The 14,304-nt window shown below is 30.0% G+C and overlaps 1 protein-coding gene across 5 annotated transcripts in view; it reads left to right on the top strand.

The window, feature by feature from the left end:
* The window catches only part of LOC130892829 (forkhead box protein P1-like), a 257,375-nt gene that overhangs the window by 225,684 nt on the left and 17,387 nt on the right, over nucleotides 1-14,304 (top strand). For 3 of the 5 annotated variants that reach the window (XM_057798492.1, XM_057798508.1, XM_057798517.1), the window contains 3 exons: nucleotides 3,899-3,975; nucleotides 4,031-4,132; nucleotides 6,971-7,119. In XM_057798492.1, coding sequence (XP_057654475.1) covers nucleotides 3,899-3,975; nucleotides 4,031-4,132; nucleotides 6,971-7,119 — 328 coding nt within the window. Of the gene's footprint in view, nucleotides 1-3,898; nucleotides 3,976-4,030; nucleotides 4,133-6,970; nucleotides 7,120-7,741; nucleotides 7,915-14,304 lie in introns of all 5 variants that reach the window. The other 2 variants (XM_057798499.1, XM_057798525.1) reach the window with 1 other exon arrangement.

The following is a 14,304-nucleotide window of genomic DNA, read 5'->3' on the forward strand; positions in this document are numbered from 1 at the left end:
GCATCGTGGCACACAGTGTTGTAGTTATATTCATTGAACATCCACCCTTTTCACCTGATTTCTCCATGTGTGATGTCTGGTTGTTCTTTAACCTAAAGAAACATTTACGTGATCGATATTTTATGGTGAAGGATGAGATAGATGAAGCAATTCATCAATTTTTTGAATGGATTCCTAAAAATGAGTGGATTCAAGCTTGTGGAAGCTTCAGTTGCAAAAGTGCCTTGAGTTAGATGTTGATTAATTTGAACACAAATGAAATTATTTTCCGGAAAAGACTTGTATTTTTCTGTATCTCAAAATATATGTGTATAAAACAAATTATACTATGACATGAAGAATGACACACATTATAAAAATAAGTATTTTGCACATGCCTGTCGACTTCGTTTCTTTCAGTCAGGGAAATTTTTTTGTGAGGTTATTCACCAGAAAAACAAATCTAAAAATATCATAACTATAGTTAGGGTGTTAGACCAACCTATCATATCTTCATAGGTTTGGATTATGTTCGTTGAGCATCAGCCTCACATCTCTATCAGTACAGATGATTCATTATTTGGAAACTCTAATATGTTTTGAGACTTAATAGTTTCAGATAGAAAGTTATTAATATTAATAATAACTTATACAAAATAATTGATAAAAAATTATTAATATTCTAAATCAGACATTTGTTTTCTCAGAAAAGCGACAATTTTGTCGCTGAAAATCACATCAAACCTTGATGTGAGACATAAGTGCATAGTACTCGCATATTAATTTGTTGTACTTTCTTAAACTCATCTTAAGATTATTTCTAAAATGAGTTTTCCATTTCTATATCTCATTGTACAGGATTAACCCAAATCAGAGGTGTCAAACTCAATTTTGCAGAGGGTCATATATTAAATTTTGAATTCGTAGGTAGGGATGTTCATTCGTCTTGTGAGATGTTTGTTCTTATTTATTTTCATGACGGAAAACATCTGCTCACATAAATAGGTGCCAGCAAACATGCAGAGAATGCGTGCTGCGTGCTTTATTAATTCCGGGTAAATATCCATATTCTTGAAATATTGTATATAAAATGTAAGAGCGTTAATATCATTAAATTTCTCTTTAGAAATTGAAAATCTATCAATTCCCCAAATAAACTGGTGCCTGTGAAGCTTCAAAATTGAAGGGATTGCTGAAAATTGGGAATTTCATTTCATTTATTTTGTGAAAGTCTTCAAAACGATTGTTGAATTCCGTAATCAAATTTTACAGAAGTTGAGAATATTCATCCAATTTTTTTTGGTTCACTGAGCCAAATGATTTTAAATGAGGCAAATGGTCCAAGGTTTTATTTTTAATAATCAATTGCCTTTTTCTAACATGAAAGTTTTAATAGGGTCACCTAATGCAAAAAATCTTTCAAAATTACTCCTCGACTGAGCCAACGAACTTCGCTGAAATAAGAGACATTGAAAACTTTTCGTCCAAATCTTGTAATAATTGCCTGAACTGTCGGTGATTTAGTCCTCTCCTCCTTATAAAATTCAATTATAGGTTGTATGATATGATCCATTTTAAAATTTTTTGATGCCAATGTATCCTTATGAATTATACAGTGAAATCCCACCAAATTCCCTGATGTTTTCTGTTTTAATTGAGTTACAACGCTCGAATGTTTGCCAATCATGGCAGGAGCGCCATTCGTAGTTTTGCTGCTAAGTATATTCCAGTCGAGCTCATATTCTGCTATCAAATGCTCAATTGCAGAATAAATATCATTTGTTGTTGTAGCACTTGTCAATGGAACACACTTTAATAGTTCTTCGGTTATTTGAAAGTTACTGTTAATGCCTCGTATAAAAACAGTATCAGTGCTCTCGTCAACAGCCAGTGAAAATTTCTTAATTTTCTCCTGCAGTTGAAGAACCAAATTTTGAGATAAATCATTTATTCTTGAAGCAACAGTGCTTCTTGAGAGCGAAATATTTTGAATAATTGACTTTTGAGACAGCAACTGCTCGATTACAAATCAAACACAGTGGTTAACCTTTCCATTCTATGAAAAAATATGCAATTTCCCATTTAAACTGAAAAACTCTGCACTCACTATAAACTTCACGTTTTTGTGACATCATGCCAAAATAGTAACAATTATGGAACTCGATCCAACAGTTATGGATATCGCACGTGCACGACACAAACAAATGGACAATACCTTCACAATCACTACTTCGCAGTACAATTAAAATCCTTCAACCGTATCACTTCGATTACTCGACTCAACTGACTCACGTCGCGCCGACACACTCGTTTTATATAGTTAAGGCAGAATCTAGTCTAGACTCGAAGCGCTTGGAAGATTCTATCGTCTATCTCGCTTCTCTAGGCACGCACTGCCCTTGAAATTACTTATGAACATCCATAGACTTGAGTATACGAGCATTTAAAACATCCGTAGAGAAATCGAATCAAGTCTAGAGCTCTAAAAACCATGATTCTTCTTTCTGTGTGTGTAGAAAATCCGATTTTTCAATTTTGACTACAATGTCCTTTATATTTATATTATCATAATTTTTACAGAGAATGCAATTTTTTACATTGGGACAATTGAAAATATCAATTTAACTTCTGTAGAATAAGATTTCATTCTTAGAAATATTGTGTTTGTAATTTCATGATTGCAACAGTTAGAAAGTTCTATTTTCGTACCATTTCATGAGTTTATCGACGAAAAATTGTAATAGAGCATCACAGAAATTTCTAATATTTTCAAAAGTGATATCTATATTTAAAGATCAGTTTGTACGTGAAAAAATATATTGGTTATTCTTTTTTCATTTGTTAAATTGAATTAGTTATCGTACAATATTAAGGATAATAACAACAGTTTATCTACCAAAAAATTGACCAACATTTCGTTCAACAATTTATTTATACAAGTTTAAAATACAACCAATATTCTGAACATTTACAATATAGATTGTGTACCTTAAGAAAATTTTTTATGAAGGTTACACTAGTCAAAAATGAAAAAAATGTCCTTCATTTTTTTAATACATATTAATAATTGATATGAAACAAAAAATATTCAATTAACAGATTCTTCCTCATTTTAATTTATAACAAAATTATTCAAATAAAAAAGAACATGAACTCTATTCATTTTATAAATAAATTGATTTATATCTTGAAATTAAGTTCTCAAAAAGTTTGGATAAAAATAATTTTTTGTATATTTTTTTATTTGAAACTTCTTTATGAAACTTTACTACAATTCTGGAAAAGGGAAATTTTAAAAGCTTGTAAAAATAGCACCTAATAGATATGATACCTGAAATCTGTACGTCACTGTACTTTCTTCTGCAACCAAACTAAACCAGAAATTTTTTCAACATATGCTATTGAGGTATTTAAATAGCTGAAGTCCTTAGCAAACTTAAAATACTTAAAATTTGGTTTTGTTTCTAATATTCTATTTTCTAATATTCTATATTTATTAAAAGAACTCACTTCAGTTACAATTATTAATTGAAAGGAAGACTATAGTTTATACGTGAAAATGGCATAAATACATATCCGAAATAATTAATAAATCATATTTTTAGGGTTGATTTTTTAATAATAGTAAATAATGTTTAAGAAATTCATTTTCATTTGGTGTTAGTATTATATATAGATTTTTCTTAAAAATTTTGACAATGTATCCAAATTACAACGAGTACAATAATGTGATAAAGGAAATAAATAAAATGCTACATAGGCGATATAGTGATTATTGAACATACCGTTTTATATCAGAGTCCACATGAAATGCATGACTATACAACAATTGCTCAGGAAGTAACTGAATTTAATCGTATGAGACGTAATTTTGTTGCATCAGTTTTCAATCAATACCTATAAGACTCTAAATTTTCAGAAATTCAAAGAAATAGGGAATTTTACAAGAACGCTGATGTAAGACCCCCATTCACATATGCTTCTTTAATTCGACAGGTAAGCTCGTGAAGTAAAAAACGATGTGAATAGTAATACGTTTAATCGATTTTAGTCCATTATCGAATCACCCGATAAACAACTGACACTCAACGAAATTTACAATTGGTTCCAAAACACATTTTGCTATTTTAGGAGAAACGCGGCAACTTGGAAGGTATTGTGTAATTTTTATTTTATTTAATGACCGAAATCTAAACATTAATATTGGTAAGCATTGAAATTCACATTGCAAATGCATTTATGAAGATATTTCATTGTTATTATATAGTTGAGTTGAAATTCGGTATGGTATTCGTAGCTCTACAATAGTTTGTGTTTAAATTCGCAATATTTTATTACAGAAATTACAGAATATCATACTCGAAATGATCAAGAAAATAAACAAACGGATTAAACTGAAGAATTTATTGATATAGTGACTTCTTCACAATTTTTTTTCCATGTGACAATCACTATTTTAGATATTGTATGGTCAATCTTTTTAAGCTCAAAATGAAAATTCATTAGAATCCTAATTCCTTAGCGCTAAAATTGTTATCTATATACAAACTATTTTTTGTCCTTAAAAATTTTACAAACCGATTATGAAAAAAGCCTTAATTGAATGGTACTCCAGCTGATGTCGGTGGTTCTAAAATTTCGTGAAATCACAGCTGTGACCATTTTCATCTATTTTGGGTCTCCTGTTTTATTTTTCATGTTTCTCCTGCCTTTGTAACTAACTGTTCTTGATCTATTATATATTTACCGTACTAGAAAGCCGACTCAGGCTTAACAAAAACTCAACAAAACCAAAAATGGAATATAATGTGTGGATTGTGTACGTGAAAATTAGAAATTGAAAAACAGAAAGATGCACATGTTTTTACTTTGTTGAAGTGATCTTTGACACATATCGACGATAGAATCATTACAAAAAAATATGGCTGGAAGTTAGAATCTATTTATTTTTGGGGCTCTTTCTATGATCATAGATTTGGATGTCATTGATTGAAATGGTCTTTTTCATCTCTTCATGATTTATTTTATTACAAAAACATTTTTTTAGTTCCACGTTTTTATCCTATTTAGTAAAAGTTTCTCACATGACAAATCACGTATTTAATAGGTTTGTTAGCAATGTTTAACAAAATTTCAATATAGTCACATTACTTACGAGTAGTAATACAATAATTATTCTAAAATTTTCTAAACTATCGATGATATCTTATGGGAAGATATAACTTTTATTATAATAGAAGTTTCAGGATTTTCTTTTTCTGGAGTGCTGGGAATGATCTGGTGAACTAAGAAGATTCTAAATTGATCCAACTGCACAAACGTTCACATCAATTGTATAACGGTTTTCCTTAATGATGAATTTTCCGTTAAATTGCGTTACCCAATTGATCCAATATCTCAAACAGCACTCAGTGGAAAACAAAATTCCATGTCTTCCAAATTCTAAATTGTTTCATTACACTATGAGTAAACGTGGACTAAAATTTCTTCATCTAAAAATTTTCATGCATAATTTTGTTCCTTTTGATATTTATCACCTCACTTTTATAAATATACTTCACTCATTTTCGAAAGTTTTTGGCTAATTTTGGGCTTAACCTTCTGTATTTTAACAATTTTTTTTTCAGTAGTTGAAGTTTACAGATCATTGGTAAATTGTTGTTTTTGATGCAAAATTTTACCCAGTAACACTGAGTAACGTTGAGATCTAACGGTACTTGTTCTTATATGCTTGTCAATTCCAAATCTTACTAACAAGTGCAAATTTTCTGATCAAAAGTTGGGATCTTAATTGTAAGATTCTTGAGATTTTTTCTCTTAGCTACGATCATGTTTTCAAATACATTGCATGATAAACGATTATAAGGAATCAAGTAGAAATTATTGGCCAATCTCGTAATATGTTGCTCTCTGTTAAGTGGTCATGATTCATATCAATCCTATCAATAATAGACTGTGTGTCCTAAGAAACATATTATATAACTGCACAATAAAACATTTTTGTCTGTTTATTATTTGTGATAATTGTGCTATACCACAAGCTATTGGTTTGTTCTCTTACAAACACGACTGTTGCTAGAAAATAATGAAACAAATTGGTCTAGTTGGTTAATATTTCTGAGGTATATACTCTACGACGGAAATTTTGTTAATTTTCTTGACGTTCAACTTCAAACTATTTTATCAAGACCAGTAAAAATGAAATTTTAAAATAACTTTTCAGATAAATTTATTTCTTTCTATGCCATGAACTGTGATAAACCTATATTTGGTAAACAATTTTTTCTATATTTTAAAATAAGTCATTTTCAGGAACAGTTTTACATGCTTTTAGCCTTGCATGTGTGTTTATTTTAATTGTATCATTTGTAAAATTATTTAACTACTGAATTTATTCATCATGCTTTTATTTCCATAACTATTCAATCACAATAGAATATATTTATTTTTTTATGATTTATGAATATAACCTTACAAACCAAATGGATTTTTGAATGGAATTATTTTTACAATATTTATTTATTTTATTTCCATCATCATCCAATTCAAAGTTATTTTCAGTGAAAACCTATGACAAATGAAATTATTACATATGTAACAATGGGCACATCAAAAGTTTCGCAGTACTTTACACCATTTTCGTTAATGATACTAAATTGGTATAAATAGACGGTTTTCAAGAAATCAAAATAGCACAGTAACTTTTTTAATGTTAACACCAAATATTGAGATTTGCAAAATCTCAACATAGCCTTCTTATCTTATAAAATAGTATTAACAACGCTCACATGTTTTGAACTGAACTTGAACGTTATATTGATTCACTTCTTATTTAATTTTAATGAAAATATATACAATTATGAATCAATTTCAATTATTATTTACTTCATTTGTGATTGTAAAGTTATATTAGTCTTTGTCAAAATGGCGTTACTTGCATAAGAAGCCGGTGGCGCCATTTTTTATTTGGCGGTGTTTAATTTGTTGTTAGAACGCAGTACGACACAACCTGTCACTCCACAAATGTTTCATGCGTGTGGAGAATGTGAAAGGGGCAGTTTGGACAGTGGACGAAGTAGAGTTCTACAAGAGAAGGCCGCAGCGATGTTCGTCGGGTCCTTTGGCCCAACCAGTCGTCGGGTACGTCATCCAGGATCCAACAATTTTCACCTTTGTACATTGTGTGTTTTGTGATTTTTATATATACCTTTTTCTAATCTCTTTTTAAATCTTTTTCATATAATTACTTTTTTTATTATTAATCATAACAAAGGTGCTTTCGACTACACTAATAAAGATTTGTCAAGCTATCTCACAGTGCATTCTAGTACACTTTATTTTTGTTATTTAAAATTTGAGCACTAAAAGATTCAGGTAACAAAATTACAATTTAATTTTTTCTTCATATTTAATTTGGAGACATTGATATGCTCATAAAGTATATTTTAATGTATAATTTTTTTCCATTTTTTTTAAGAATCCTGTTTGACGAATGGAAATTATTATATTTTTTAATAATACTGTAAACTTGTAGTTTCGAAAGCTCCTAACATGTGTGGCTTGTGTGGTGTGAATGCGGGAGTGTGTAGCCGGTTCAGTAACCGCATGTCCTTAAGCCGCTGGCTTGGGCGACTAACAGGAAATCACCAGGTCAAGCGCCTAATCTTCAAAGGTATATGAAATAAAGTACAGGTGTCGCCCAAAAACTTACCTTGGCCTTACTTGATTGTTATCTTTCTCTTTCTTGGGTCTGCGTGTGTAGAATGCGATTCGCACCAATCTGTCACTCCACAAGTGTTTTGTGCGCTACGAAGACGACTTTGGGTCTTTCTGGATGGTGGACGATGCCGAATTCGTGAAGCGCCGCCACCTATCACGTGGTCGGCCGCGGAAATATGACCCAACCCCATCACCCACTCCACCCCACTGCGCACAGTAAGCACCTTTTGATGACGTCTTTAACATGACGTCACCGTACCTGCCGTCGTGTGCTGCTGTCTGCTCGGCTCTATAGGCTCAAGCTTAGCTGGTGGCTGCTCAAATGCTTGTACTTAACAATATAACACACCACTGTTCCTTCTGTACCAACAATGTTCTTTTATATAACTTCTGTTAAGCTATAAATGAAATAGTTAATTAAATAGATAATTTTTAGCATTCAAAGTTTCCTATTATTTTTTAGTATTCATATAATATTTACTACTATTTTGAAGAGACACGTAACTGGTATGTTGATAAAATTTGTTATTTCAAATAGGTAATGAGAAATTTTATAATGAATATCTATTCTTTTTTGAAAAGATAAATATTTGCGTATTATTTGTAGATATTTTTAATTCACTTTTTACTTAGTGATGAAATTATAAAAAGCTCATTTATGTACTGATAGATTAAAACACAAATTATTCACTTCTCGTTACCATAAACATCATTGAAATTAACCCTGAAGTATAAAACATTAATGGCAAAAATAATATTTTACTCATACTTCACTATAAATAAGACCAGGTAGTACCCTTGTTATTTTTATTTCAGAAAAATATTGTTTCAAAAAATCAATATTGATTTATATTAACTCTGAGATCATTTCTATTATACGTAATTCTCTTTATAGCAACAAATAATTGAATTCAATATAACCATTTTCATATGACTTTACCAACTTCCTATAAATTGAATAAAAAAGAAAACTACAATATTTAGATGAAGTTTATGCAGAAGGAACAGATTATTTGACAAAAAAATATATAATATTTGAATGTAGTTCGTTATGTCGAGTTAGATTAGATTTCTCAATTATTTAACGTTGTTTTATTTTTTTTAAAAATAATGTAATTTTAACAATGACATGTAGAGTACCGAAGCAAGACACAGACACAACACGTCTCTTAATGCTTTTGCTTGCCATATCCTGCATGTTACTTCCCATAATATAAAGTGACCGTATAGAAACACATTTTCATCCAATTAAATGTAGTTCACTGAGAACTATAACACGTCAGTCAAATTTATTCCACACAATACAGCTGAAAGTTTTATACTTCACTCACAAAACTAGCTGGTTACTCGATTAATTATAATATTAAAAAAAAAATGCGAAAAAAAATTTAAAATTAGAGGAATAATATTGACAACTAAAATATATTGTCAATGAGTTTAACTTAATTATTACACAAAATTTGGAATGAGATCACCACATACGGACTAATCGTATTTATCGTACTTCATTTCACCTAGGAATGACAATTGACAATCATTGGTATTGTGTGAATCCAGATATACTATCAAAATAAGCAAACAATCCTTCCTTCAAACAATATTCGGTTCCTAACTAATGAAATGATTTATCGGGCTCTAACGAGTTTTCTCCTTTGATATTAAACAGTAACTTAACAACTAACGCGGATTGCAAGCATGAGAAATCAAAAATTGTTCACTGAGATTTGTTTGCATTTTAATCAAAGTTTGTATAAAATGGAGTCATGAAACACTATAAATTGTTTGTGCGCTTTGGGGCAATGTAGTCTATTTCCAACCCGCTTCTTACCAAAACGGTCAGAGTAGTTGCTATGATAAAAAAAGACTCTCCGCTCTGATTTGTTCCTCTGTAAATGCTGGTTTAACATCTTATTAATGTGAATACATTTGGAAAACAGAGAAAACCTGTGTATAACGAAAAGAAAAGTCATCCAATCATCAATATGAGCACCCTTCCATATTGATTCTATATTTATTTTCCCGCAAATTGGCCCCAAATTGCGTTGTTCGAAGTTTATCCGATTGCCAAGTGTTCGTTCGAATACTAGGTAAGCAAATTCATGATATTTCCAATTTCATAATCTAACGCAAACAGTGCGAAAACTATTTGGTTCATTCAGACATGATCTTATTACATTGTCAGTAAAAATAGAAATAAAGGATATCTACCGTTTGAGAATTAGCAAAACACGCCATTATTTCATATACAAAATAGTAGCTCCTTTTGCATTGATCTGCGTCTGCGATATATATATATATATATATATATATATATATATATATATATATATATATATATATATATATATATATATATATATATATATATATATATACATTTGACTCTTAACATTATGGAAATTGAAAACCATTCAACCATGTAAGTAAAGTAAACATGATTCAATATTCCAATGTTCCTGTGATCTGTGTTTCTCAGAATTTACTTTCGAAATGTGATTTGAGTGTGAACCCCACTTATTCGAATGTGTCGGCTATTTTCCAATTATCTGCTTAATATAATTAATATAGTATAAATTATATAAATTCTTGACCAAATAAGGAAATTTTAATGCCGAAATGGAGACAATGATTCGTGTTTTCCAACAACGGAATTTGTACTTGGAAATCTATATTCTTACATATGATCCTTTATTTATGTCTTGCAGATAAGAGACAAGCGTACTTGATAGAGAATCAAAATGGATGTTGCAAAAATAACATGAAGACCTACTAATCAACGGAACAAATCACAGTATGTCCCCGTTTCAAAAACATATAGATAACCAGGGTACAATTCTACTGGTGAATAACATTAGAAAATTGACTTTTGGAAATACGTATTCTTATTTTTTCTGAACAACATAATTCTTATTTTTTCTGAACAACACAATGTATTCACAAGGATTCGTTGTCAATTCAAACATGATAACCATTCGTCCCCAAAAAATCTGTTAGAACAATCAAACATTGTTTTTGAAATTTTTATTTGCGCAAGCAACATAACACGTAGCAATTAGTTCTTGCCACCTATCTGTCCATTTATATACGTCGTGTGATCGGTACGAAAATGCAATGCATCCGGCGAACGTGTATTCGGTAAAAATTATCAACTATCGAAAAAAAGAACGGAATATCCAGAAAATTGCTTAAATGTAGGCACACGACACATGTTCTCATAGACCTACCTAAATCTACATAAGCGTCGACTTTTTCAAATCTGGGTTATTCAAAATCTATCAGATGGAAAATGAGAAAATAATGTAGTTTTTCTACATTTACTTCAAAGTAATAATTATCCTAATTAATATTGCTTTTCAAAACGTCTTTATAATTATTGTTTTGAAACAAAATATCTGTAAATCTTCTGGAGAGTATTTAAATTTTCCAATTTTTAAGACTCAAGATTATATGAGAGATTTACTTAGTTTTCAAAAACTACAATAAATTTTTTGCATCCCATATCTCATATACGAGTAGTTTATAATTTCCATTTCATTGTCTCATACTCAAGTGCCTGGTATATACAAGTATGTCAAACAAAGAAACCTTGATTATTGTATGGAGTAATAGATATGATATCCGAGATAAGCCATACTGTACAATTATATATTTTACAATTTACTTCTATTTATCCTTTCCGCCATTGTCTCATAATATTCTCTATGTGCTTCATTCATTATTCTCAATGATCTGTTACTTCTACATAAAATGTTGTGTGTTGAGATGCATTTCGAACTGTTATTCAGTCCTTAATTTCATTAGTTATTTTATGTTATCTTGTATGTTTTCCCTCGAGAGTTACTTTCACATATTTCTTCGCAATCTAAAAAATAAGTTATCCTTTCAATGAAAAATAATATTATCTACTCAACACTAATTTTTACTATACGTACGTAAACTCATACTACAATTCACAAGATAGAAACAAATAGGTAAAATATTTCCCTGTAATTTATGAATCGCTATCACGTGTAATCTTTTAGATATTCTACGTTATTTGTTGTAAAGAAGTCTTTGCCAGCTATATTATGAGTAGTTCTTTATTGAGAACGTGGCAAGGAAACACCAAAGTGGACTAACTTCAATATATTTTCCCAGCTTTCGTATACTTATGTATTCATCGTCTGAGATTGAAATTATGGTCAAATACAATATATAATTAATTATTGTAAGTAAAATTTTATTATTGTTATACATTATACATATTTCTTGTATTGTATTTGACCATAATTTCAGTCCCAAACGATGAATGCATAAGTATTCGAAACCTTGGAAAATATATTGAAGTTAGTCCACTTTGGTGTTTCCTTGCCACGTTCCCAATAAAAAAACTATTGTGCTGTTAAAAAATATTTACAGAAAATAATCGTATCTAATTTATTAGAAGACCCTTTCTCGTTAAAAGGCGACGCTTATGAAAATTCCTCATGCTTGAAAAACATAGGCAAGCGGCTGTGTTCAGGCAATATTAGATCATAGAAAAAACCAACATAGAGTGCCCGGCTTCGGAATGTTTGGTTTAGCGCATTACTACGTACATGTATCATTTTTTAAATCAATTTTTGCCGGACGTAAATTTTACACTTTTATTCTCTTTGTTAGGAGACTCTGAGCTTTAGATTGAGTTACTTAATGAGAGAACGCATGAATGTTGTTTTTTTATTATTTTCAAAATTCCACGTTTGGCGTTGGCGATAAATTTGAGTTATGTTATAATTGCATATTTTTAGTCAGGCATATACCGTATGAATGTTTTATATCTAATAACATTTTGAACATTGTTTAAGCAAGAATATATTTTAAATTAAACCGACAAATTCTAAATTGTTTCAATTAAACAAATTTTATGCTAATGCCAAACAGCATGAGCAAAGTGAGACAAAAAAATTAGCAATTAACTTGATCATGATATACAATCGTAATAATAAGGGGAATTGTTTGATTTATTACGGGAAGCTATTGTTCGATAATGAAACTTTAAAATAAACAATTAGATATATTTTCTCTAAAGTATCGAGCACTAAAATTCATCTATTTTGAATGCCGAGTAAAAATATTTTCACACTGTAATACTTCGTGTTGATTTAACAGGTATTTAAAACTACTCTTTTTAAGAACTAACTTTAATAATGAGCAACATTAGATAGTAGCAAATAGTAGATACATGAAACAGTACCCAGAAATTGATGATTTTTACCATCTAGACACGTTTCGACTATTAACTTATTATGGACTGAATTTAAAGCATTAGTTACCATGTTTTTTAATACACAAAGAATATCCGCGTGACAAAAACTTAGCTCCTATGGGATGGAAAAATCTGACTTTGATTCCTTTTTAAATTATACTTGAAACTACCCACCTATATACTATCAAAAAAATTCGAAATTAATGATATCGAGCATATATATCTTTTAACCCATGCCTTCTCCTGTTTCCCCATTCTCATTTATAGTATTTTCTATTATTGCAATAATACTTGCAATTCATTGTTGTGCGGAGAACAAGTAAGACCTAGTAGCAGCTTTGAACCATTGCATACATCGGCTACCTCCTATCCACCATGTTGTGAGAAATTCACTTATATAGTATAGTACAGTAAAAATACCTATTACTACATATTGAGAAGATTCTCAAATTCTTGACTAACTTATTTTGGATAAACTAGTATATAGAACATCATAACATATTTTTTATTAATATTGAAGTTAGAATCCCATACTTCATAGTTTTAATAACGGCATATTTAGTTGTGATATGAATAATGGTAGAAGAAAATTAGAAATTTCTATTTGGATGTATTATCGTTCTGGGGCGTGAAGTTTTTATTATGAAAGATGTAAATGAAGTAAGATCGAGTATAATAATGTTTATAAACAAATGCACTGAACTTGATAATTAATCAATTTTCTCCAGATGAATGAAAAATGATACATGTATCGTGTAGCATGCTTTTGAATGAATGTGATAATCGTCTCTATGCATTTCATCACAAGGTTTAAAGGGTAAGATACATAACCAGGTAAAATTGTTGATAATATTTATTGTATAGATTAAAATTGTTTTTTACTAAATTTTATATTGGTATTGTGGATTTAATAGAAAGGCGAAAATATCGCAAACAGTTAAATAGCATAATATAGATTATATTAATTTATATTATGCTATTTAACTGAAGTAAACACAACGTCATTTCTTATTGAATAATAACGTTTCATTTTTCATTCAACCTGCATTATTTGTAGTTTTTGTCGAAGCTCAACTATATCTACCTCGAGTAGTTAATTATGAATTATATATACAGGGTGTTTCTAAATTCATGCTACAAAATTCAGGAGGTGATTGCTCGTATGAAATGAAGATGGGTCTTTCCTATGAAAAAATTTTCTCAGCCTCTCCCTTTCCGAGATATGACTCTTAAAAGGTAGTGACTGAAATTGAGTTCTGTGTTTTTTTCTAAAATTTCACTCATGCTAGAAAGTTTGTAATTTTTGTCCACTCGCAAAGGACTAACTACGGGTATTTTTTCAATATTCCTGTTTCATTATACGGGGGTAAAATTATCAA

This window comes from Diorhabda carinulata, chromosome 1 (assembly GCF_026250575.1).
Source record: "Diorhabda carinulata isolate Delta chromosome 1, icDioCari1.1, whole genome shotgun sequence".
Lineage (NCBI taxonomy): Eukaryota > Metazoa > Arthropoda > Insecta > Coleoptera > Chrysomelidae > Diorhabda > Diorhabda carinulata.